The sequence below is a fragment of the Emys orbicularis genome, chromosome 7 (assembly GCF_028017835.1).
Source record: "Emys orbicularis isolate rEmyOrb1 chromosome 7, rEmyOrb1.hap1, whole genome shotgun sequence".
NCBI lineage: Eukaryota > Metazoa > Chordata > Testudines > Emydidae > Emys > Emys orbicularis.
This window is the reverse complement of record NC_088689.1, coordinates 23,252,093-23,278,983: the sequence shown is the minus strand read 5'-3', so window position 1 is coordinate 23,278,983 and position 26,891 is coordinate 23,252,093. Positions and strand designations below refer to the sequence as shown.

Here is a 26,891-nt window from a genome sequence, read left to right as displayed (position 1 = left end):
GATGGGGCCCCAAATGTTATTTCACACAGGGCTGCCCAAAACCTAGAACTGGCTGACCACTGCGTAGTTCAACATTTTCACTGTGATTTCTGTCAAATTCATCTCATATGATGCTTTCAAATCTGGGGGGGAAAATAAACTCACTTCTCAGCCCTGTAATCTGAAAGTTCAAAAGATAAGCACTTCCCAGCATGACTAAACTGTAAAATGATTTTAAAAATAAGTTTTTATTGACAACTGACATTTAGAACTAATTTCAAGTATATGTAAGAATGTATTCATGTGAGAAATATTTATCGTCTGAAATTTCAGACTGCTGAGCTGAGTAAGAGTTCGCAGAGTTCCTCCCTCCGCTGGGCCAATTTATGATCAATTACTTCAACTTTGTGCCCCCAGTAGCAATGCACAGCTGCAAATAAGTGTAGAAATGGTCTTAACAGTAGAAAACCAGCAGAAATCAAGAGGGAACAGTATTGACAAAAAGGACAATTAATTTGAAAAGATATGAACTTTAGTGCAAAGAGAAAGTCAAACAGAATGCACAAGAAACTAATCTTAGAATAAAATCAATTCATGTACTCTTCTGAAATGCAAATACACAATTTTGTTTTACACTGAACTACACACACTGAAATACACTGATGACTCTTAAGACATGACTGATACAAAGATGGAACAAACTATAAAAAATATTTATCACTAGTTAGCTAGTTCTAAAAACTATTCTCAATTTCAGCACTATACTAGAGTTGGGTAAATACTTCAAAACATTTGTACTAATAAAAAATAAATTTGTTCAAATAAAATATTGAATCTGCTTTCTTTGTGTGCATGTCATTTTTGTGTTTGCTTTCTATAAATAATCTGATGAATGAATTTACTGGCAGGAACATTCATGGAAAGAGAGGATTTTAAAGTGAATGATATAGAAAATGAGTTTTAAATTCAAATATCAGCTTCAGCAGCAGAAATATGGTCCAAAGAGATATGCTCATCTTACAGAATGTGACCCAATTGTGCAGCCCACACACTAAGTTAAAGAAACTTTTGTAAGAGGAGTATTTGTATTTTGCATTAACAGTACTGTTGTATTAAAATGAGTGTTTTATTTAAGACATGGAAGGTAACTGTCCTGCTATACTCAGCGCTGCTGAAGACTCAGGTGGAGTACGATTCCAATTATGGGCCTCACACTTTAGGAAAGAGATGGACAAACTGGAGAGAGTCCAGAAGAGAGCAAAAAAGTGGTAAAAAAACATTTAGAAAACCTGACATATGAGGAAAGGTTAAAAAACTGGGCATATTTAGTCCTGGGAAAAGAAGACTGAGGGGGACGGGGGATGGACCTGATAGTCTTCAAATATGTTAAGGGCTGTTATAAAGAGGATGTTGATCAATTGTTCTCCATGTCAGCTGAAGATAGGACAAAAAGTAATAGGCTTAATCTGCAACAAAGGAGATTTAGGTTAGATATTAGGAAAAACTTTTTAACTATAAGGGCAGCTAAACTCTGGAATAGGATTCCAAGGAAGGTTGTTGAATCCCCATCATTGGAGGTTTTTAAGAACAGGTTGGACAAACACCGGTCAGCGATGGTCTAGGTTTACTTGGCCCTGCCTTAGCACAGGGGACTGGACCTGGTGACTTCTTGTGGTCCCTTCCAGCTCTACATTTCTATGATTCTCTGAAATTTGTCAAATAATTTCAAATAATGAACAAAATATGATAAAACTCCTGAATTGCTTACTGGCAAACAACAGAGAGGAAGGACACTGTTAAATAATTTAGCTGCTAACTAGAAATTGTACTGTCTTCTCTGAACAGTGTCAACTCAACTTGTACAACTCTTATGTGTCAATGCAACTGTGAAGAGTTTGCAGCTATTCCCTAGTTTTAACTATCTCAGGGTGTCAATCCTTTATAACAAGATAACTGAACAAAGCTTACTATCTAGAAAAATACTGGTGTTACATTCAAGCTCTGAAAAACACTACAATAGCTAATAGAAATAGAACCAAGACTGAAATGTATATAGAAGAATTAGCCATTATTAGTTTTCCATTAATGTACAACTGGAATTTAAAACTAAGCCACACAATGGAATTAGTAAATATTTTGAATTTTCCATGACATTACAGGATTAACATTTAGGTTATTAAATTTAGATGTCAAATATTTTGACAACCTCTAATATTCCCCCATTTAAATGACATACAAATCCTTTCAACTGCCTCTTATATTGTTCTTCTGCAGATTTTTGTAGGATTAGTTTAAATCCTTTAACCAGTAATAATAGAGATCCTCTGTTTTTTTGAAAGTATAAGCTCTTCAGAGAAGAGACTGTGTCTTCTTTTTATTTATACTGTGACTTGTGCATTACACTACTAGAAACAAATAATATAAAAAATTAACAGTAAAGTAATAAATTCCAACTGAGATTGAGGATGAGGGATGATCATGTCCTGTTATAATCCAGTGGCATCAACAGCAATTCAAAAATAATCCCCTGGGGGGGTCTGCAATGTGATGTTAATGTCCTGATGTGAATAGCAATGTTTCATCTTGCTAGTTTATTGAAATAGGTGAGCAGGCAGCATTGTAGGCATTGAGTAAAACTTTCAGAAGCGCTTAAGAGATTTAGGAGAGTAAATCTAATTCACTTTCACTGGTACCTAACTCCTAAATCACTTGGATGCTTTTGAAAATTTTCAGCAAGAGTTGACTCTCAAAATCTACTCCATTATCAACCAAACCCTTCTTCCCACTCTCACCTAGATCAGCAGTTCTCAACCAGGGGTCCGAGGCCCCTTGGAGGGGCCGCAAGCAGGTTTCAGGGGGTCCACCAAGCAGGGCCAGCAATAGACTCACTGAGGTCCAGGGCGGAAAGCCAAAGCCCTACCACCCTGAGCCCTGCCAACCAGGCCTCAAGCTGAAGCCTGAGCAGCTTAGCTTTGCGGGGGCCCCTGTGGCGTGGGGCCACGGGCAGTTGCCCTGCTTGCTACCCCCTAATGCCAGCCTGGCTTTTACATGCATATAAAACAGTTGTTGTGGCATATATGGGCCGTGGAGTTTTTATAACATGTTAGGGAGGCCTCAGAAAGAAAAAGGTTGAGAACCCCTGACCTATATGACACTTTCTAATAAAATATTCAGAGGTCACTAGATAACAGAGTCAAAACTGAATAAAGGAAGATGATTATTAGGAGCTAAACAGGGCCTGATACAAGATTTCCATTGACTTCAATGGATTTAAGCATATGCTTAATGGAACTACTCACATGCTTACAAATTAAGCACATAGAATCATAGAATATCAGGGTTGGAAGGGACCTCAGGAGATCATCTAGTCCAACCCCCTGCTCAGAGCAGGACCAATCCCCAACTAAATCATCCCAGCCAGGGCTTTGTCATATCCAGCTTCTCGTCCACTGTAACCCCAGGTCCTTTTCTGCAGAACTGCTGCCTAACCACTCGGTCCCTAGCCTGTAGCACTGTATGGGATTCTTCCGTCCTAAGTAAGTACTTTGCTGGGTAGGGCTATAACTGCTGCCATTACAAAATCATTGTTGCATCTTTATTTACCTATCATTCAGTAGCAACGGATGTTGCAGTATATGCCAACTGATTCAGTTACAGTACTGCCAACCTTAAAATGTCAAAAACCATGTGTCAGACCCTCAAAATTCATGAGATTAGCCCTCCCGCCCCCAAATCAATTTTTTTTTTAAAGTCAAACCGTATTTTTAATCTGCCAGTCTGTGTGTGATAATTTCAGATTGAAAAATCAATCTTTAATGCACACAGAAATGCACACAGAAATTCACACCTGTCCCTGGCTGCTCAGATAGCAACTTCATTTACCATCTCCTCACCCCTAAAATACAGGAATTGCCATCTAATTTAATATATTGTCTTCTCCCAGCTACAATATTTCTTTGTCTCCTGCTGCTCAGGACTTCTTTACCCGGGATCCAACTGCACCGTTTCCTCAACTCCCCACTCCCTCGCCTCTTGCTACCCTACCCTAGGGCTTCTCTTCTGCCTGGGTCCCAGCAGCACCACTAACCCAACTCTCCCCACCCCAGGCCCCTCTCTGTCTGCCCTAATACCATATATGAGGGCATGTGAGGCTAATCACACAGACCTCTGCCTAGCCCTGAAAAATAACAGGATCGGAGGAGCTTCTTGCATCATGACAGCTCGCCCTACAGGCACCAAAATCCCATGTCTCACAATCAATTTGTGAGAGCTGGCAACAATGCAATACTGCCTTACCCTGGCTGCTCAGGGGGGCTCTCCTTCCCTATCACCACCTCCATCACTGTCCTCTGATCCCCTCACCCTTCTACTTGCCCCCATATACCCTTATACCTCATTCCTCTGCAACCCCTAAATCTGCCTTCTGCTCCCCCCAATACTCCGCTCTCACTCATTCTCCCCCCTCCACCTTTCGGTGTTCCTGCTAATCCTCACAGTTCCCATGTCCTGGCCAGTTCCAGAATCACAGAGTGGCAACCATTTTGCCTGTGGACATGGCTTCAGTGTCACTGAGAACAGTGGAAGGTGGCAGCCAACTCTACTAAGACCAGCCTCATTTCCACAGGCAGATAGACCATAGAGAAATGGCAGCCATCTTGCTGGCTTCAGCCCCACTGACAGTAGAAGGCCATTCAGCCCCACTTACAGATTATGGCCATTTTGAATAAGGAAAAACTCATTAGCTGGCAGCCCTTCATCTTTATGAGACCGGTAAACAACACCCCCAAAAAATCACTAGAGCTGTGATAAAAATCTCAAGTGTTGGCAATACGTCAATGAGTAAGATTACGTATCAAATCAAATTAAAAGAGATAATATGGTTAGGCAACATAGCCACAGAAAAGTTAATCTAAATTAGTATAAGAAAAAAATCCCATTTAAGTTACTCTATATAAATACTAGCTTTTATAAAAGCTAAGCTGTGAACCTAACTTTTATTCTGTTAAAAAGGTGCAGCTGAAAATAGAACCCAACAATACCAGAAACATCATTACAATCTAAATTATTCCCAGATGCTGAAATAAAGAATTCAGGGATATTAATTTCATAAAACGACAAATAGTCTTCAGATACTGATACAACATCAGGAACAACTCCAAACAATTAAGCAGTTTATTAAATTCTTAAAATTAACATTTTTAATTAGAATTACAAACACACTTGTGCAACACTGGGCCAAGGTTCAGATCCCTGTTCACATAAGCACAAAAACTACAGGTTTTAATTAGTCTAAAGAAAAGACCTATTTCCATACCAAAAAAAACCTAAACACATATGAAAAAGAGGACTAGGAAGCACAAAAATGAAATGCTTCAATTCCAGAATTTTTAACACCGATAGAATATTACCGTAATCATTAAGTGATCTCATTAGGAAGTAAGCACTGGCATACAGAATTAGAAATACACATCTCTGATATATTTGCACTGTTACTGTACATTTATTTAATTTAGATAATTTCAAACAATTACATTGTGATAAATGATTATTTTATACCACACAGGAAATAGGGGAGTACTTCACAGAAAATAAAGTCCCTACCCTAAATTGCTTGCAAGCTACATTTTAGACATAATACAACAAATGAGGGAGAAAAAAGTAGTAGAGAGGGGATGGGGTAGGAAATGACAAGAATAACAGAAATATGTCTATGTGGTTATTCTGTTTAAAGCATTTGCACATCTTGGTAGTTCTGCAAAGTGTATCACAGATGTGAAATTTTTAAGGGGATGTGATTAAGTGACTGATCCACGGTCAATGAAAACTTTAATGGGCTTTTCATCAGACTGTAAACAAAGACGAAGAAGAGGACTCCCTTCTTCTCAATGAACAAACTGATGCCATTACCTTGTTGAAGCACTTGCAAACTATGGCAAAAGGTAATTAACTATTCCAGGAAATAAAGAAAAGTAAATGAAAATAATACGGTCCAAAAAAGTCCAACCTTTGCTTTAAATAGTTTAAATTAACCAGGAATTGATAGTCACAGTTCTTAGCACGTGCAATATGCAGGCTGAATTTCTTATATTGTATAGTTGCACCAGGAAATTGCAGGTTATTTCTACAATCATCACAAACATCTCTGCATGTCATCCTTTGAGGCCTTTTAAGGCATTTAAAAATAAAATAATTTGAATAATCATTAAATCGTTTCTCCAAACATTTTAAAAATTTACCAGATTTGTATAATGCCGAACAATTATTTCAGTGGTAGCCTACCTGAAACTATTAGTGGCAAAGACAGCACTAGTCTTAATTTTTAAATCTCCATGATGAAAGAAAGCACTAGCCTCTTAATTTTTAAGTTTCCTATTTCAGTCCCTTCCCTATTAGAAAATTGTGTTTATTATGAAAATTGCCATGTTTGATGGTTAGGAACCATTTAGAAGTACTGGGAATTTTTTTGCCAATAACCTCCTAGTGTGACAGAATATACTCTTGTATTCATACTCTACACACTACTGTAATAATCTTTGTGCAATGTACGCTTTACAAGGTATCATCTGAAAACGAAGCTTGCTGCTCAGTACTGTCCTGATAAAATATGTGTGGCAACACTATATGTGAAGGGGAATCTTACATTCCAAACCCCACAGCCCTGACCAAGCAGAAGTTGGCAATCCGGTCTGTCCTAAACAATAGAACGTGTGCTTGCCTTAATTTGCATTTAAGCAGTAAACAGAGTCATCAAGCAGGAAGGAAAACAAAGGAAGCTCAAACAGGTGGAAAAAGACAGCAGGGAAGATCCTTCCACACAGACTCTGTCTCCTAGTTCCCAGCTGGAAATGGTTTTTCAAGAGGGGGACAAACTATAAAAAGAAGGAGCAGACACCTCCTCTCTCTCCTGCATTGCATCTAAGACGACAAAGGAAAAGAGCTATTGGATTCTCAGGGTGCAGGGTGGTCCTGACCTGAACAGTCTGGTCAGTAAACTTGCTGGAAGTATGTGGTGAGAAATTTGCTTGAATCTAATATAGTTCGTTAAGTTAGGCACTATTAAGCGTTTTATCTTTATTTTTCTTGTAGGCATTTCTGACTTTTATGCCTCATTACCTGTATTCACTTAAAATCTCTCTTTGTAGTTAATAAATTTGTTTAACTATTTTACCTAATCCAGTGTGTTTAAGTTGAAGTGTCCGGGCAACTCTATTTAAGATAATAAACTGGCATATTATTCTCGTAGAGTAACAATGGACTTAATATATTTGTACTGTCCAGGAGAGAGATGGGCAGTACAGGACATACATTTCTGGGGTAAGATCTGGGACTGGTGGTAAATTGGGGTCACCCTGCTATATAACCAAGGCTGGTGACAGTCCCGGTGTAACTGGCAGGCTACAGTTACATGCAGACACTCAGGGTATGGCTTATGTGCTGGAAGGCTGGTTATGAGCAGTCCAGGAGCAAGCTCCTTCGGCAAAGCATTGTAAGGTACCCAGGGTTGCAGGGCAGGGGTGACACAGCCCCCCACTAGTTTCGGTTGTGCCCTGGTATGTCACACCTAGTCATTACTGGTTGGACTATATCTTGCATATGTCACTTCAAAAGACAGGCCCTGAGGAGGAATTTGGCTTGTTATGACTCCTCTAAACACAGTGTAGTTAAACCTCCTTGAAAACTCAGACATAAAATATGTTTGTAGAAAACTGGTTGCAATTAAGCAAACTTATAATTATTGTCGTTTGTCCTTCCATGGGGACATCTGACTTATTTTGCCAACTGAAAAAGAATTCTCATCAGATATAAATATATTTCAGTACTACAATCTTAGCTCATACCCCACAGTAAGTACTACCTCTTTCATCAGTAACCTAAAAACAATCCCTGCATTTCTTTGTATTGATAAGAAGAGTTGGCCTCACTTTAAGATGCTGAGTACACACAACTCCCATCAATGTAACAGAGGGGAGGGATAGCTCAGTGGTTTAAGCATTGGTCTGCTAAACCCAGGGTTGTGAGTTCAATCCTTGAGGTGTACCATTTAGGGATCTGGGGCAAAATCAGTACTTGGTCTGTGAAGGCAGGGGGGGCTGGACTTGATGACCTTTGTCCCTTCCAGTTCTATGAGAGAGGATATCTATTTTAATTTTAAAATCAGGCCTACTATGTTGATGGGTTTTTTTGAGAGCAGTGTGATATTTACAAGAAGATTGACTTTAACTATTAAGTTCTATAGGTGCTCAGCTTTTGTTTAAGGACATGCAATTGTCATTTAGCAATGTAAAATAAGATGCAGGATGGTCCAGTGGTTATGGTACTAGCCTAGATCTTGGGAGACCCAGGTTGAATCCCCTATTACATCACAGAATTCCTGTGTGACTTTGGGCAAGTCACTTAGCCTCTCTGCACCTCAGCTCCCCATCTGTTAAAAATGGAGATAAATGGGACTTCCCTACCTCACAGAAGTGTTGAGAGGATAAGTACACACAGATTGTCAGAGGCTCAGATACTACGGTGATGGGGATCAGATTAATATCTTGGATGGATGTTTCACTTTGAGCTGATGCTACCTTTAGCATGCCCTTCTCTGGTGTTGTTTCCCTTAGCATTCCTGTAGCAGCACACCCTTCCCTGGTGCTGCCTCTCCTTCTATATACTGTCTTAAAAGAGATTTTTATAAGTTCCAGACTCCTCTCACTGACAGGATACTTTCCTAAAGCTCCCCTCTTCCCTTTATCATTGGGTGATGCCACGGCGTAGTTCTAATCCTGATTTAGATGAATACTTTCTATATCTATTTCTATATCTTGCTTCCTTGTATATTCAGCCCCTGAAAGACCTTGAGTTTTTCCTTTCTCCTTGTGACAGTTTACTTTGTCACAACCAGCATTAATCTTTTGTATATATTCGATCACCAGTCCCCAAAGCAATCTAGACCACCTTGGTAAATGACCTTTTCAACATACTAGATCACCAAATGTAGCAAGGTGTGGAATAAAAAACCTTAACAATATAGTAGAACTGAAGCATGTTTTGTATTTGTATAAGTGCAATAATTATCTTTTTTTCTGAAAAATAATATAATGAAACGTTGCTCAACTCAGCGGATTTATCATGAATTGTTTGTAAACAAGTCACTTCATTTCCATGATTTTGACAAGTCTAGAGTGCTTATTTATGTTTCCAGATTTGGGGAATGTACGAGACAGAGGACATTCCACTATGAAAATGTTATGCTGAAACCCCAGAATTTAACAAACTAATATTCTATCATATTAGCATAAAGCTACAATAAAGGATACATAAATGTTAGAGAATTATGTTGCATCATGGCACCCTTCTGTCTCTCGATATTAGACTAATATTAAACCGCAAAGCCAATGTCTATAATGCACAAGCACTTCTTTACCATATTAGAGCAAACAGAAAATGAGATGGAATATCCCCACTAAGTGGTTTAAAACATCTTCTGACAGCTTTTAAATAATGCAGTACATGAAAGATGGGGACTTTATTTATTTATTTTATTTTTGCTCATAATGCAGGCCTCTTGTGAAGACTGAACCATCCTTTCGGAATTACAAAAATAGGACTTAAGAATAAGAGTCAAAAAAGAGTCAGTAGCAAACCACTGTAAAAACAAAATGATAGTTCTATGTAAGCAAAAACAAAATCTTACAACAGAAGAAAATCCAAATTTCCAATCCATTCTTAGATTTATCCAACAAAGAACAGTAGAAGCAAAAAACCCAAATACCTGTCAAAGCAGCTGTTTTTAAAAGGGGATTCAACTTACGGTTTTGAATAAACAGTATTTGCTGAAACATCAAACTAAGTGTATTTTGCATAAATACAAGAGAAAAAACACAGTTTAATGTGTATAGATTAACAGAAACCAGTTTGGTATCCTATAGAACAAAACACGCAATTTAATGTGTGTCTGTTTTCTAAATCATTCATTTGAAACTGCATCTCTAGTTGTGTAGTCAAGAAATTGAGTATATTGTTACTGAACATCCAGCATGTACAATTATGAAAGCTATTTATATGATGAAGTAGTAAAGCTGCTTTTACTAGATTTATTCATAATGTGATTTCAAGGTTACTTCTATCTCCTATGTATTCAACAGAAAATACAATACAGCTACATGAGTATTACCTTGGGCTGTGATCCTGACAAACCCACAAGTTTAGCAAGATCAGGCCTTCTCAGCATTTGTAGACTACCACCCAGGATATCTACATGATGCAGTGGTTCAAAATTATAGCATTCAGATTTTCTGTCTCCCACCTTAAAACTAAAGAAAATGTTTCTTGAGGGATGAACCATAGTTTTTAATTTACCATAGTATTAAAGGAAGCTAACATGAAAGTGCAAAAGGAAACCTCAAAATTCCCTGTCACAGATCCACAGAAAATATATGGAGAGAAATTAACTTTTTTCAGGCAATGGATTGCAAAACAATTTCTGATGTGCATTAACAAAGTGCCTGCAGCTAAATATAATTTGTATTATGCTACCTCAGGCAATCAAGGTTACATCACTTAACATTATTTGGTGCCTAGGAGAAAGCATTTTCACTCATTCTTATTAGTTACATTTAGTTAAGTCAAACCAAAAAAGCTGTCCACACCGGCACTTTTCACACCCCTGACCGACAAAAGTTTTACCGACAAAAGTGCCAGTGTAGATATAACGTGAGGCTCTACAGCAGGGGTCTCAAACTCCCGGCCCGCGAGCCACTCCAATGCGACCCGTGGGGCTCCATCAGTTTTGGGGTCTCTCCCTTGGCCCCACCTGCTACCCCCAGGCACTCCCCCCTCAGGGGCCCCAGCAGCGCAGTGGAGCTGAGTGGCAGCTGCCTACTCACTCCACTGGCTGCCGGCCCCTCCCTGAGGCCCAGGGGCGGGGCTGTGCCTCCGCGCGACTGCCCCCACCCCAAGTGCCCCTGCGGCCAATGGGACTCTGCGCACGGAGGCCCCCCGGCCTGCCCTGCCTTGGAGCCCAAGGTAAGCGCCGCACCCCTCCCCCTTCCCAGAGCCTGCACCTCCCACCCCCAAACTCCCTCCCAGAGCCTGCATCCGGTCCCCACATCCCCCTCCCGCCCCCAAACTCCCTCTCAGAGCCTGCACCCAGTCCCCACACACTCCCAGCCCCCAAACTCCCCCCCAGACCCTGCACCACATCCCCACACCCCCTAGCCCTCAAACTCCCTCCCAGAGCCTGCACCCCCTTCCCCTTCATCCCCTCCCAGCCCCAAACTTCCTCCCAGAGCCTGCGCCCCATCCCCACACCCCCCAGCCCCCAAACTCCCTCCCAGAGCCTGCACCCCAGACCCCCTCCCACACCCAAACTCCCTCCCAGAGCCCAACCTCTCACCCCTTCTGCACCCAAACTCCCTCCCAGAGCCTGAACCCCAATCCCCTACCCCAGTCTGCCTCCCCCCACCCAAACTCCGTCTAAGAGCCTTAGGCAGGTGGGGCGGGGCGGAGTTTTTGGGGGGGGGTGTTTTGGGGGGTCGGGGTCTGGGTGGCATGAGTGACACTGGCCCACTGGGAGGATTTGAGGACTGGCACTGGCCCTGAGGTAAATTGAGTCTGAGACCCCTGCTCCACAGCTTTAACACTTGGTGGGTCTCAATGTGCAATCCCCACCTTCCTGCAACACCATGCTGCTCCAGGGCCCTAGATACCCTTTTTCTGTACCTCACTCCTCCCAACTACCACAGAATCTTCCCATTGGCGACCCATCACTCATATGAGTAAGAGGAAAAGAGCAGCAACAAAATCACCTGTAGCAAATTCAGCACACTGTCCTCCGTTGAGCATCACTGTTCATCACAATGTAACAAAGTTATTTTATTAAGTACTCTTTTCGAGATCAGGATGAGACCTACATGAGGGGCACATGATCCCAAATCTGCCTACTGTGGGATTCTTACACCTTCCCCTGGGGCATATGTGCCGCACTAGTATAAGATGGGGCTTGCATACCTACGTCAGGTATGTTTAAGTATACAGCTAGACAAACCTTTACTAGAATGAATTCGGTATTAACTATGTTCAAAGTAAAATACACTACTGGCACACTATACAATTTCATAATTATTGCTTCTCAATTCAATGAAAATGTATTCTTTAAGTCATGCTATCATATTACCCAATGCAAAGTCAAGACATTTTTCTTTGAAACACCTACCTTCACCATCACAGTTTGATCAGAGACACCACTCATCATCTCATTGATAGACTTAAATAGCTGAAGCAAGGATTCCATGAAGTCTGCTTCTCCTTTGTTTTCATAAAGTCTGAGAAACAAATAATTGCTTGTGTAATATAAGCATAAACCACAAGGGAAAAAAACGGAAATATTGTATAAAGCAATGGAAATTGTTCCCAAAGCAGTCATTTTTTGTTCAAATGACTACTGACAATGCCATGTATTACTCACGACATTTAAAATAAAAGGGGTTCTTAAATTCCACAACTTTTATCAATCAAGCAGGAGTGTTTTTCCACAGAATGGTGAACCAAAAGGAAATTCATTGAAGTCACAGACCTAAAATGGATTATTACTAATTTAAAGCTTCCCCTGGTAAAACATCAAATAGGTGGAGATTTAACACTGAATCCTAAGTCACTGAGACACTATCAATCCATCTCATTATCACCGACCTCCACATAGCTGCAAAATAATGAGCTACATTCACTCCTTCACTCAGCACAGGAGTAAGTAAGGAGGTGGGAAGAGCATGCCAGGAAGCCAGTTCCAGCTCCCTGATTCTCAGGACCACACCCAGCCTAACTTACAAGTGGTGCTAGTCATCTTTAAATTCTGCCGCTATCGTAAGGTTCTTAATAGACGCTATGCAAGGAGAATTACTGTGGCAACCCCCTTTCCACCACCAGCAAACCCGCTGCGTGGGAAGAGGGGAGTTTGTATTAATTGACATGGAACATATAGGCTAAGGGTGTTAACATAACTCAGGGTAGGTCTACACTTACCCGGCAGTTCGGCGGCTGGCGATCCAACTTCTGGGTTCGACTTATCACGTCTTGTCTGGACGCGATAAGTCGAACCCGGAAGTGCTTGCCGTCGACTGCGGTACTCCTGCTTGGCGAGAGGAGTACCGCGGAGTCGACGGCAGAGCCTGCCTGCCGCGTGTGGACCGAGGTAAGTTCGAACTATGGTACTTCGAACTACGTGAATAACGTAGCTGAAGTTGCGTACCTTAGTTCGAATTGGGGGGTTAGTGTAGACCTGGCCTCAGTTACTGTCTAAAACTCAAGTGTTAAACAAGATTTGCTGTACACACAATTTCGCCTTCTTAGTATTATGGCAAACACACCATGAAACAGCCTTTTTATTGAAGATAAAGAAAAACAGTTACAATATTTGACACGTAAAGTATTAAATAAGGCATTTATTTTAACAACATTCCTGGTTCCTTTTCTTTTTAACTGGAGAGAGTTTTTAGAACTCTTTTTAGAACTCATTGTCAACAGTCTTTTAGATGGTATTAAAGATGGTAGTAATTGTTTTTTGGAGGAAAAAAGAAGCTAGTTGAGATGGGCTGAAGCTGTTGTGCTGCTGATAAAGTTTGATTTCATTTTATTTTAGGTGGTATTTGAGATTCAGCAGGAGTTGACAGATGTTATTTGGGTCTCTTTTTTGGGGGGGGCCCAGTTTGGTCAGGACATTTTTCAGGATTAGGAAAAAGAAGGTCTGGAGTCTTAGGAGATGGTGGGAGTGGTAACCATGATGATGAGGCTTGCTCCGATAGTCACCATCGTTTTTTATAAAAGGTGGGGTTTTTTTTAAGGACTTAAAAAGGAAGTGATGCGGGAATAGTCCATCCCCTTATTATTTTGTCTATTAATTAGGTTTAATATCTGACACACTAAATTTTGGTTTATTAATTTTTGGACTTGCTTTTTATTTATTCAGCATGACTTTAATAGAGTTTTTGAGTTATATTAGTAGACTTTTGGGTTTGGACTAATTCGGGGGGTTTTGTTTTAATTTTTTGGTATTTATTAACATTTGTTATGATAGATTTTTGTGATGGTTTATGAACTTCCATGTACTGTTTATAGATGAGTATATAACTAGGGTAAATTTGTAGGCTTAACAGAACTAACTCACAGGAGCCACGCTGCAGAGCAGATACATCAGCAGAGCGTTCCTCCAATGCCAGAGGATCTCTGTTGGTGCTTGAGGCCAGATCACAACTCCTTTGTGCCACCTCAGTGGTGTAAAAAGGATGTAACCCAGCTAGAGAATTTGGTCCAATCTCTAAATATGGCAAAAAAGTGACTTAATTCCAGAATCTCCTTTCTATTTTAAATCAACATGGACTTTGGTTAGACTGTAGGGGGAAGAGTGAGATGAGGAATGCTTCTATCTACATCTAACAAAAGGACAGCACCATTACTGTGAACAAATTTCCTGTAGAAACTTAAAACATATGGTTTGTTCTGTGAGAATATCCATATCTCACATTTAGCAGGGATGCAGTCAATAGACTTCTGAGAGCTCTTCCCATTTAACGAGCTTCAATTAAAGAAAGTATGACTAGACAGGTTTAATATATGCCAGAGAGGGAAACGATAGTTAAGGGTGCATGGTATATAGAAGACAGAAGGCCACAGAACCATGATATCCTTGTCAAGTCTAAATTGTGGTATTTATAAAAATGGGTGTGGGAAGCACCAGAAATGTTTCCCATGCACTATATATTCAGTTTTTGATTGGCTATGAGCCTATTTGAGACATTTAGTCTCTGACCTCTTTCTCCATCTCGCTACATTTTATTTACACCAAGTGCTGACGTGCCCCTTTGTTGTATGTCATCACGACCTGTCACAGTAGCTATCATAAGAACGGTCATACTGGTTCAGATCAAAGGTCCATCTAGCCCAGTATCCTGTCTTCCGACAGTGGCCAATGCCAGGTGCTCCAGAGGGAATGAACAGAACATGTAATCATCAAGTGACCCATCCCCTGTCGCCCATTCCCAGCTTCTGGCAAACAGAGGCTAGGGACACCATCCCTGCCCATCCTGGTTAATAGCCATTGATGGACCTATCCTCTATGAACTTATCTAGGTTTTTTTTTTTAACCCTGTTATAGTCTTGGCCTTAACAACACTCTCTGGCAAAGAGTTCCACAGGTTGACTGTGCGTTGTGTGAAGAAATACTTCCTTTTGTTTGTTTTAAACCTGTTGCCTATCAATATTTGTGCACTTCCCTTTTATTATCCTCTTACTTTACCCGTTGATTAAACTGAGTCAGAAGAGAGACTTCTAACTTCAGCATACGGTTCTGCTTTTCTAGGGCAATGGGAGCATTATAGGTTAGGCATTTTACACATTTAAACCTTAGTCTGATTTCTTCAAACTTGAAAACATCACATAAGATTTATTTAAAACTCACTATGGAGAATCTATATTACAAATTCCAAATGAGGAACAGGGATTTATTTTTTTAAAAGTGGTGCATGAAAAAGAATAGGATGTTCTTGCTACTTTACACTAAAAATTAATGTCTATTATTTCTAGCACAAAATGCATATTCCTTAGGAGCCATAAATACAAAAAAAAAAAAGCTATTAAAGTAGTACACTAGTGTAAATGAAAAAAAAAAGGAATTAAATTGCACTGTTTTGCTATTAGAACTTTGCTTCCTAACTAGAATTGCAGGCCATGCAGAACAGAATATTAAAATTATATTTTAGGAATAAACTAAGGCCTGGTCTACACTAGGCGTTTATGTCGAATTTAGCGCCGTTACATCGAATTAACCCTGCACCCGTCCACACCACGAGGCTATTTAGTTCGACATAGAGGTCTCTTAAATTCGACTTCTGTACTCCTCCCCAACGAGGGGAGTAGCGCTAAATTCGACATGGCCATATCGAATTAGGCTTGGTGTGGATGGAAATCGACGCTAATAGCTCCGGGAGCTATCCCACAGTGCACCACTCTGTTGACGCTCTGGACAGCAGTCCGAGCTCGGATGCTCTGACCAGCCACACAGGAAAAGCCCCGGGAAAATTTGAATTCCTTTTCCTGTCTGGGCAGTTTGAATCTCATTTCCTGTTTGGACATCGTGGCGAGCTCAGCAGCACTGGCAACGATGCAGAGCTCTCCAGCAGAGATGGCTGTGCAATCCCAGAATAGAAAGAGGGCCCCAGCATGGACTGATCGGGAAGTCTTGGATCTCATCGCTGTGTGGGGCGATGAGTCCGTGCTTTCCGAGCTGCGCTCCAAAAGACGGAACGCAAAGATCTATGAGAAGATCTCTAAAGCCATGGCAGAGAGAGGATACAGCCGGGATGCAACGCAGTGCCGCGTGAAAATCAAGGAGCTGAGACAAGGCTACCAGAAGACCAAAGAGGCAAACGGACGCTCCGGATCCCAGCCCCACAGATCCCGTTTCTACGAGGCACTGCATTCCATCCTTGGTGCGGCCGCCACCACTACCCCACCACTGACCGTGGACTCTGAGGATGGGATATTGTCCACGGCCGCTTCCTCGGACATGTTAGCGGACGGGGAAGATGAGGAAGGAGATGAGGAGGACGAGGCAGTCGACAGCGCTTACCAAGCTGATTTCCCCGACAGCCAGGAGCTCTTCATCACCCTTACAGAGATCCCCTACCAACCCTCCCCAGCATGTAACCCGGACACAGATTCAGGGGAAGGATCAAGCGGTAAGTGCTTTAAACATCTAAACATTTATTTTTTACAAAACTGGAATATTAAGAATAAGAACAATGTGTGCTTCATGATTTCTTTACCCTGGGCGCTTAAGTAATCAGTTTCAACTATTTAAAAAAAATCAAACTGTGTCCGGTTGTGCATGATTCTGCTGCCCAAGCTGCTCCACTCTTTAGTCCCTGCCACTGCAGCTATATTAAAATCCGGTCTATATGTCCGGGGATAGAGCAATAATCCTCCACGGACATCTCAACGAAGCTCTCCTGCAGGTAATGGGAAAGCCTGTTCATCAGGTTCCTGGGGAGAGCGGCCTTACTGGGTCCTCCGAAGTAGGAGACGTTCCCGCGCCAGAAGACAAGCAAGAACTCCGGGATCATTGCCCTGCAGAGCATGGCGGCATACGGCCCTGGTCTTTGCAGGCTTTCTCGAAGCATCCTTTCCTTCTCGCTGTCCGAGATCCTCATGAGTGTGATGTCGCTCATGATGACCTGCTTTGAATTAGGTAGGGGACTGTTAGTATTGGGACTGCTTGCAAGTTCCTTTACAGAACTGTAACCGCTGGTTTACAGCCACGCGGTGGGGGCGGGAGAGGGGCAGCATACAGGGATCTCTCCCTGGGACATCCGCGAGGGGGTGGGTCAGGGCCAGAGTTCATGCTTGGCCGATTGCTGGCAGCAGAGACTGGCATTGCTTTCAATGTGAAAGGAGGCCAGTAGTACTCCTAAAGTTTTAAGCAGCCACAAGTCTACGGCTTACCATGTTTGCCTGCTACAGAGATTACGGTGTCCTGCCCCGCTTCCCAGATCGGCAGTGCAAAACCCCAGGCACTGAAGGCGAGGTCCGAAAATTCGACCTTGTCCTGAGTGCGCATGTGATAGGTGCGGTGCATGGTCTTGTTCACAGAGAAAAACTATGTTCTTTGTTCACAACTACATTTCTGCTTCGGAGGAATTCACTACCTTTTCCTCATTCCCACAGCCACATCTGCGACGGTCTCCCAACCCAGCCTGGCATCACACTCCCAGAGGCTAGCGCACATTAGGCGGAGGAAGAAGAAGACGCGAGAGGACATGTTCTCAGAACTAATGGGCTGCTCCCGAGCCCAGGCAGCACAGCAGAACCATTGGAGGGAGAATTTGTCCCAAATGCACCGGACACACATGGAACGTGAGGAGAGGTGGCGGCAGGAAGACCAGCAGGCGACTCAAACGCTGCTTGGACTTCTGAGGGAGCAAACGGACATGCTCCGGCGCCTTGTTGATGTTCTGCAGGAACGGAGGCAGGAGGACAGAGCCCCGCTGCAGTCTATCAGTAACCGCACTCCCCCGCCACCAAGTCCCATACCCCCCTCGCCCAAAGTCCAAAGAAGGAGGGGCGGCAGAGTCTGTGAAAACTCTCACTCCACCCCTGCAGACTGCTCAAGCACCAGAAGGCTGTCATTCCCCAAAATTTGAAAAGTCCTTTCCTGCCCGTCTCACCCAAGCCCCCGTCCAAGTTTCACCCTCCAGTTTCATGTGTGGTTGTTAATAAAAAATACGTTTCTGTTCAGTACTGTTTCAGTCATGTTCTTTTGAGGGAGAGTCTGTCTGAAGGGGGGGAAGGGGCTTGGTAATTGGTCAGGACAGTCACCTTTAGCAGGATACAGAGGCGGGGGCAGGTCCAGCAGCAGGGCACATACACAGTGCAGTGACTAGTTACCCTGGTCAGTCTGGGAGGTGGTTTTCATGTTCTGTGCGTGGGGGGGGGGGGGGGGGTTGCACTGTGACTTTGTTGCGGGGGAGGGCAGTTACAAATCTTATGCAGCGGTCCTTGTCCTGGATCACAGAGCCACGCAGCAGGGGATCTGTAACCCTCCTCCCCCTGCCATAAAGTCACATAGCCCCCACATACACGCAGTCCCGCTCAGGAGGGCTGGCAGGCTCCGTTGAAACAACCAGTCCGCCACTGCGAATCCTGTCATTCCTGGAGTTTAGAAGGATCATTTGCATCAGTACACTACACCCGCTCCCCACCACAGTCTGCGTCCCAGGTTTAAAACATTCCCGAGAAAACAGTACTAAAGACAACGGTGTTCATTAACAAAATAAAACTGATTTTATTTTTTTGGAAGGGGGTGGAGGGGGTCTGTAACTGGAGAGGATAGTCATCATTAACTGGGTAAAGAAACGGTCACAGGTTCAGCTTCTCTGTACAGAAACTTAAAAGTCACTGGTTACCCTGCTCACTGTGGAACCTAGCTTTCAAAGCCTCCCGGATGCACAGCGCGTCCCGCTGGGATCTTCTAATCGCCCGGCTGTCTGGCTGGGCGTAATCAGATGCCAGGCTATTTGCCTCAACCTCCCACCCCGCCATAAAGGTCTCCCCCTTGCTCTCACAGAGATTGTGGAGCACACAGCAAGCTGCTATAACAATGGGGATATTGGTTTCGCTGAGATCACAGCGAGTCAGTAAGCTTCTCCATCTCCCCTTGAGACGGCCAAAAGCACACTCCACCACCATTCTGCACTTGCTCAGCCGGTAGTTGAACAGTTCTTTTTCAGTGTCCAGGGTGCCAGTGTAGGGCTTCATGAGCCAGGGCATTAGCGGGTAGGCTGGGTCCCCAAGGATCACTGTAGGCATCTCCACATCCCCAAGACTTATTTTGTGGTCCGGGAAGTAAATACCTTCCTGCAGCCGTCTAAACAGACCAGAGTTCCTGAAGACGCGAGCGTCATGAACCTTGCCCGGCCATCCGACGTTGATGTTTGTAAAACGTCCCCGATGGTCCACCAGTGCTTGCAGCACCATTGAAAAGTATCCCTTTCGGTTAATGTACTGGCTGGCCTGGTGGTCCGGTCCCAGGATAGGGATGTGAGTTCCATCTATAGCCCCACCGCAGTTTGGGAATCCCATCGCGGCGAAGCCATCTATGATGACCTCCACGTTTCCCAGGGTCACTACCTTTGAGAGCAGTACCTTAACGATTGCGTTGGCTACTTGCATCACAACAACCCCCACGGTAGATTTGCCCACGCCAAACTGGTTCGCGACAGACCGGTAGCTGTCCGGCGTTGCAAGCTTCCAGAGGGCTATGGCCACTCGCTTCTGGACAGTCAGGGCTGCTCGCATCCGGGTGTCATTGCGCTTCAGGGCAGGGGACAGCAACTCACAAAGTTCAAGGAAAGTCACCTTCCACATGCGAAAGTTTCGCAGCCACTGGGATTCGTCCCAGACCTGCAGCACTATGCGGTCCCACCAGTCCGTGCTTGTTTCCCGTGCCCAGAATCGCCGTTCCACAACATCCACATGACCCATTGTCACCGTGATGTCCTCGGAGCTGGGTCCCGTGCTTTCTGACAGGCCTGTGCTACTCTCAGACTTCAGGCCCTCACCGCGGTGCCGTAGCCTCCTCGCCTGGTTTATCTGCATCTGCCTCTGGGAAAGGTGGATAACCTGCGAGGCGTTGACAATGGCCACAACTGCAGCGATGGTCGCAGCGGGATCCATGCTCGCAGTGCTGTGGCGTCCGCGCTGTCACTGACCAGAAAAGTGCGCGAACTGATTTCCCGCCGGCGCTTTCAGGGAGGGAGGGAGGGCGGTAGTGACAGACGGATGACGACAATTACCCAAAAGCACCCTCGACACATTTTTTTTACCCAGAAGGCATTGGCGGCTCGACCCAGAATTCCAATGGGCAGCGGGGACTGCGGGAACTGTGGGATAGCTGCCCACAGTGCACCGCTTCCAATGTCGACGCTTTCCCCGTTAGTGTGGACTCACAAAGTCGAATTACTGTCCTTAGTGTGGACACACACGTTCGAATTTGCAATATCGATTCCACATATTCGATTTAAGTGAAATTGAAATACCCTCGTAGTGTAGACATACCCTAAGACATTGCAATGTTCCCCCAATAAAAGGAACTGTAAAGCTTGACAGTCAGTATCCATCAAGACATTTTATCGATACATGAAGCTAGTTAAGACAAGAGAAAAAAAAATCATTGTGCTTTAGTAAGTCCTGAGCACCTGCAACTCCCAATGACTTCAGCTGGATCAGGGTTTATATAAGATTATAGCAAGCTTGGCATACGGAGGGCATGTGTGTGTGTTTGTTATGCAGTACCAAACACAGTCAGCATGTTCAATAATAAATTATTTATTTAAAAAGTTATTTGTAATAACAACGCCTTTTTAAAAAGCTTTTTCTTTAGAACAGAGACTACTTGCTTGTTAAGTGTTTCACACTAAAACACTAGCACTGAGACCATTTATTTTAAGGACAGCCCCTTATGCCATAGTTTTAATAGTTCTAAATAATCACCACATATTAGCCAGGGTTTCAGTTTTACAACAGAGAACCAATTGTTGTATCATTCCAATTTAGTAGCTTCTCTGATTAAACCCTTATCATTCAGACTTGTGATTTCCCAGTGCTAATGCTTTTTGAATTAGTGCTTAGCACCAGGAAATCCAACGGCAAACACCAAGGGATCATTTTTTTCTGTAAATCTCATCTGCAGTGAGAGATAATTATTTTTTTTCTTGTAAAATGATTTGTAAGACCAGAAACAGAATAAGTGACAGTCAGTACCTTATAAATCTCACAGCAAGAATATTATTGAAAGAAATTACATTGCCTAATTTATAAAAAAAACTTGGTGACGTTGTTAACTTCAGAACTCTACATAAATCCCTTGTAATAACCTTGTTACATCCTATAAGAAATATCAAAAGGGTTACATTAAAGGTTAAGACAACCACATAATAAACTTGCTTATTTTATAGGTTTGTATATTTGGTGTATGCAATTCCATGATAACTTTTAATTTGCTGGAAAATGACTGTACTTAGCTTTATTGGCGAATATTGACTTCAGGCATGGCAACAAAGTTACCTATTCAAGTCACAGAAAATTAAACAAACTGGAAAACAGCCTGCTAGAAAGGCTGAAATTCTCCCCTCCCATATTAAAGTCACAGGAGTTTTTGCAAAGAAATCTCCTCAAGGATTTTCTCATGAAGAAGCTCCACATTATTCCGCTGGAGGAAGCGAGGGAGAAGGGTTTGCTACCCTCTGCAGAAAAACCCAGCCCCAAACCTCACAGATACCCTCAGTATCTGCAGGAGGCCATGGTCATCCACAGTGGCTCCCTCCTACTCCTTTGGCCATGGGAGCTTATGGGAACCTCTTGGATAAGGGGATCTCTGTGAAAATGCTAATGTTTTGTCATAAGTTGCATTAGATTTGAGGGGGGACATTTTGCATCCTCTCTTCCCTCCCTCCATGCAGGACTTGGAATGAGCATAAAGCCATCTGCAGGGTCCCGGGGAACGGGACTGCCCTACAGAGGACCCAGATTTGCATGCAGATCTTTATGATATCAAAGTGATTTACATCATGCTTTTAAAATCATGATTTAAATCAATTTTAATCATGATTTAAAATCAACAAACAGGAAACCCTGATTGAAATTAAGAATTTTAACCGTGTGGTTTATTTGTACTTAAGTTATTTTCGTAAATAAAGGTTCATTCTCATTGGTTCGTATCATCTGGTACAACTTTTTGCTAGATACACTATATCTACACATACACATTTAAGTAATTATAGAGTTTTAAGTATGTTTATTCAGGTTCTTAATTTTTACATTTTATTGTGTTAGAAATGGTGAATGATGCATTTTTTGTTTACTAGATTAACTTTTTAATCATGATTTACTCCTCAAGCTACATTTGGTTAGAAATTGGAATTCAATTAAAATGCACAGAAACAGCCTTTTAAATTTGTTTTTGATTAGTTAAATAAAACTACCTTAAATGTGCTAGATGCACAAGAAGAAAAGTTTACCAAAGTTAGTTTTTAATACAAAACAAGTTAACACTTTAAACAAATCGAATATTAATTGCTAGGGAATTGACTTGATTGCTTCTGGTCACCATGTCCTTCAAGGTTTTAGAAAAAGTAGATCTCATCTCCTTACATCTTATTTTTATTCATAGATTGAAAGAGGAAATCAAGCTTTTCTGCTTTTTCCAACTCCCAATCAATCAATCAATTTCTCAACTTTGAATGAACTAGTCATTGAACTGAAATGAAAAAAATTCTCTCTGCATCTGGAGAAAAAGCCAGTGCTATCAGAGTGGCATGTCAACAAACTCTGGTTTCAGGGGCTTAGCCGGTGACTTCCCCCAGTTCATTGGTTTGACTTTCTTTAAAACTTCAGCAGTAAACATACTACTTGAATATTATTGTTTTTTATTTTATTTAAATGATTTTAAAAGATTATAGTAAGTTGAGGCCTTAACAAAGGTTACCATAATTTCAAATAGGTTTTTTTAAAAGACAATGTATTTATTTTAATTTTTTTTTTTATAATTTTTTATAAATTCATTGATTTTAATCAACCCTCAATGATGTGGCCCAGAGAAAAGTTTCCTTCTGCCTCCCTGCAAAAGGTTGAATATCTTCCAACCAGGTGAAAAAGTTACAGTAATCTGAGGTGAGGAACTAGCAAAAGTCAGTCCCGGACCAGTGATGGTTATTGAGCTGCATCCCATTAGTAGCATTAATATTTGGATAATTATTATCTTGATGCTATTGCCAATAAGAGTTTCACAGATTTCCAATGGCATACACAGTATTCGTTTCGAGCTATTGGATCACAAAACCATGCCACTATTATATATCACTGTGCTACCTGGGGTGATTGTTAGTTTTCACTTTTCTCTACCCTCTGTTTGTACAGATTGATTAAAAACTAAAGAATCCTACCCATGAGAATGAAAGAATTTAAATATGAATACATTTAAGACACTCAAAACATTTCTAAAATAGTGTTCCTGGTAACATGTGCAGAATTCATACTAATATAGTATGGTTTAAAAGGTTGACTGGAATTGTTTGGGATGACCAGCATAACTCATTAGTTTGCCACTTGTAAGTAACACAGCCGTTCTAAACCCATGCTAATAAAGTTGTTACACCTCACTACAACATCAAATACTCTAATTACAGCAAAAGTAACTGCCACAGTTAAGGCTGCCTTCCCAAGCTAACCTTCTGTTTTCAGACCCTTACAACATTCAGAAAGCTATGAGCAACAATGGAAGCGCTTATGTGCCCTTTCTAAACTGAGGTATCACTCCCACTGTGAGGTCCATGCTTAAATATACCCACATATAGTCACTGTTTACGTTTGCAAGGCAGCTGAGAGAAGGATGCTGAACTAATCAGAGGTGTAGTTAGGGTTTGGTAGCTGGGAAGGGATTAAGGGGACAAGGGACAAGCTATAAAACCAGTAGCAGTGTGGCCATAAAATAAACGGTAGCAATGTGTCCATAAAACCATCAAACCTCACAAGGTCTTAGCACCCTCAATCTTATTCCTTCTGTCTAATGCCTAAGATACATTTTCTTATACTTTGGGGATAAGCCAAATTTGTGCAGAGTAAACAAGTGCTTTATGAAGAAATAAATAATATTCTATTTACTGCATAGTACTTCTTACCTTTAAACAGCCAGTGCCCTTATGAAAAATGATTTGCTTCATACCAGTCTACTAGTAGGCACAACATTTACAGTAAATACAAAAAAAGCCAGAACTCATCACAAACTTCTCTAATGTCAATTGTAATTTTTAAATAAAAAGAGAAAAATCATATTTAAGAAAGGAAAAAATATGAAGCCCAAGGCTGTTTTTTTTTTAATTGTTAATACTTACTGATTGAACAATATTCTGGACCGTACTATAAATTTGAAGATGTATTCCAGAGCTTTCATGGCTTTAAAAAGTTGATCAGTTACGCCAGGTTTCTCAGCATTATCCACGTAATTTCTTAAAACTTTAGTCAGCTTTCTATTAAAAAATAATACAGGTTACTTGTACTTTTTCCAATTAAGAATTTTGCTTCCTGAAGAATTTAACAATATTAGCCACAGCTAGTGCAGATAACATGAAAGCATTTTATTATGTGAGAGTAAGGACTCTTCATTCAATTCTTGTCCTTACCAGTGACTAGCAGTGACTCTGGGGAATTCCCTTAACCTCTCTGTTGCACACTTTACCTACCGACAAAATGAGCACAGCATCATGTATTTCATAGGAGAATTAGCAGGCTTAATATTTACAAAGTCCTTTGAATCTTGAGATGTTCAGGTGAAAGGCGCTATGCAAGTGCAAAGAATTATCATAAATATTTGTGAATAGATTTCTAAATTTAATTATACTATCTAAATCAATAGCCCCTGCAGGGCTGTATCTAGTATCCTTGCATATGGCTTTACTTTGGAGCAGTGACAAAATAGATCCTGTAAAACTTGCCTTTTCAAAATTATAGACAGTAACAGTTGACATTAAAAAATGACTTCGTCTCCAACTTTGGGATTTTTAAAATTTTGTTTCTACGGACTAACAAAATTACCACTTCTATAGCCTCGCTTTTCCTGACTGGAAATCACTTTTTAAACTGGAATACAGACAACTCCCAGTTTTAAAATTACCATCTTTAGATTTATTTTAAACATACAATAAGTGATATTTTTAAAACACATATAACCTACTGAAGCTAATGAAGACCTAATTTTGTCTTATTATCACTTAAGTGAACACACTTCACGCATTTTCTTCCCACATAGATTATAAAGGTAAGTTGGCTGCCAAACTCCATTCTGAGGAAGAGAAAGTTGCCAAGCAAAACTATCGATTACAGTTTTTGTATCCAACAAGAACAGTCTGAAGTAGCAAATAGCAAAAGAAAGTTGAGAGGTTTTGTTTTTGCTTAAAGATGACAATGGTGTACACATAATAGAAGATAAGCAGAACACCAATTTTACACTGTAAGCAAGATGGATTTTAAATTTTTTAATATTTATTATTTCTTGCACAAGTAGAATTGGCAGTTGTCATGTTTTATTTATGATACCTTTCTCCATAAACATGTCTGAAATAGTTCAAATCACCATCTCATTAAAAGGATGAGCTTCATGCCTCAGGATTGACAGTACTGTTACTATTAATTCAGATTTGAAAAAGGAAAGCAGGAATCTCTCCTACTCAAAAACAAAAAAAAAACCTTGTTTCTTCGTGTTTATAGGCAAACACCTATTTAAATTATGCAAAAGGAAATGTGAATACCATCTGGAGATATACTGTACAACAATTTTTTCATTAGAAAAATATTTTTAAAAACTTACGTGTAGGCTAAAGTAGCACTGAAATGTCTCTTAATGTAGGTTTCCAAGACAGGATTAAAATGCTGAAATTTTCTGTCAGCAATCAGTCCAATGATAAATACCTGTTAAATTAGTATAATTATTCCATTATCCACAAAATCTTTGAATTTCTATATTCTCAGGAGCTAACCAGTTGAATCATTTCAAACGACCCACACTAGTAACATACAGGACACCGTCACAGACTGACCTTAGTTAAAAACAACAATCCTACTACAGTAACTCCTCGCTTAACGTTGTAGTTATATTCCTGAAAAATGCGACTTCAAGCGAAACGATGTTAAGCGAATCCAATTTCCCCATAAGAATTAATGTTAATTGGGGGGGGGGGGGGGAGAGAGTTAGGTTCGAGGGAAATTTTTTTCACCAGAAAAAAAGATTATATTATATATATATGTATACACAGTATAAGTTTTAAACAAACAATTTAATACTGTACACAGCAATGAGGTTCTGAAGCTTGGTTGAGGTGTTGGAGTCAGAGGGTGGGATATTTCCCAGGGAATGCTTTACTGCTAAATGATGAACTAGTATTCGGCTGAGCCCTCAAGGGTTAACACATTGTTGTTAATGTAGTCTCGCACTCTACAAGGCAGCACGAATGGAGAGAGGGGAGACAGCATGGCAGACAAAGACAGAGACACACACCGTGTGTGTGTGTGTGTGTGTGTGTGTGTGTGTGTGTGTGTGTGTGTGTGTGAGAGAGAGAGAGAGAGAGAGAGAGAGAGAGAGAGATGCGCAAGTTTTTTTGTTGGAGAATTGCGACTTTTAGGTCTGTAATTGAGTGACTAAGGAGGTTGAGGTGTTCTCAGATTGGTTTTTGAATGTTATAATTCTTGACGTCTGATTTGTGTTCATTTATTCTTTTGCGTAGAGACTGTCCAGTTTGGCCAATGTACATGGCACATGATGGCATATATCACATTGGTAGATGTGCAGGTGAACGAGCCTCTGATGGTGTGGCTGATTGATTAGGTCC

At 41.4% G+C, this 26,891-nt stretch overlaps 1 protein-coding gene across 2 annotated transcripts in view; it reads right to left on the bottom strand.

Moving 5' to 3' along the window:
• The window catches only part of DOCK1 (dedicator of cytokinesis 1), a 558,093-nt gene that overhangs the window by 408,525 nt on the left and 122,677 nt on the right, over positions 1-26,891 (bottom strand). For both annotated transcript variants that reach the window (XM_065408426.1, XM_065408427.1), the window contains 3 exons: positions 25,874-25,974; positions 24,402-24,536; positions 12,179-12,287 (listed from right to left, as the gene is read on the bottom strand). In XM_065408426.1, coding sequence (XP_065264498.1) covers positions 12,179-12,287; positions 24,402-24,536; positions 25,874-25,974 — 345 coding nt within the window. The remainder of the gene's footprint in view (positions 1-12,178; positions 12,288-24,401; positions 24,537-25,873; positions 25,975-26,891) is intronic.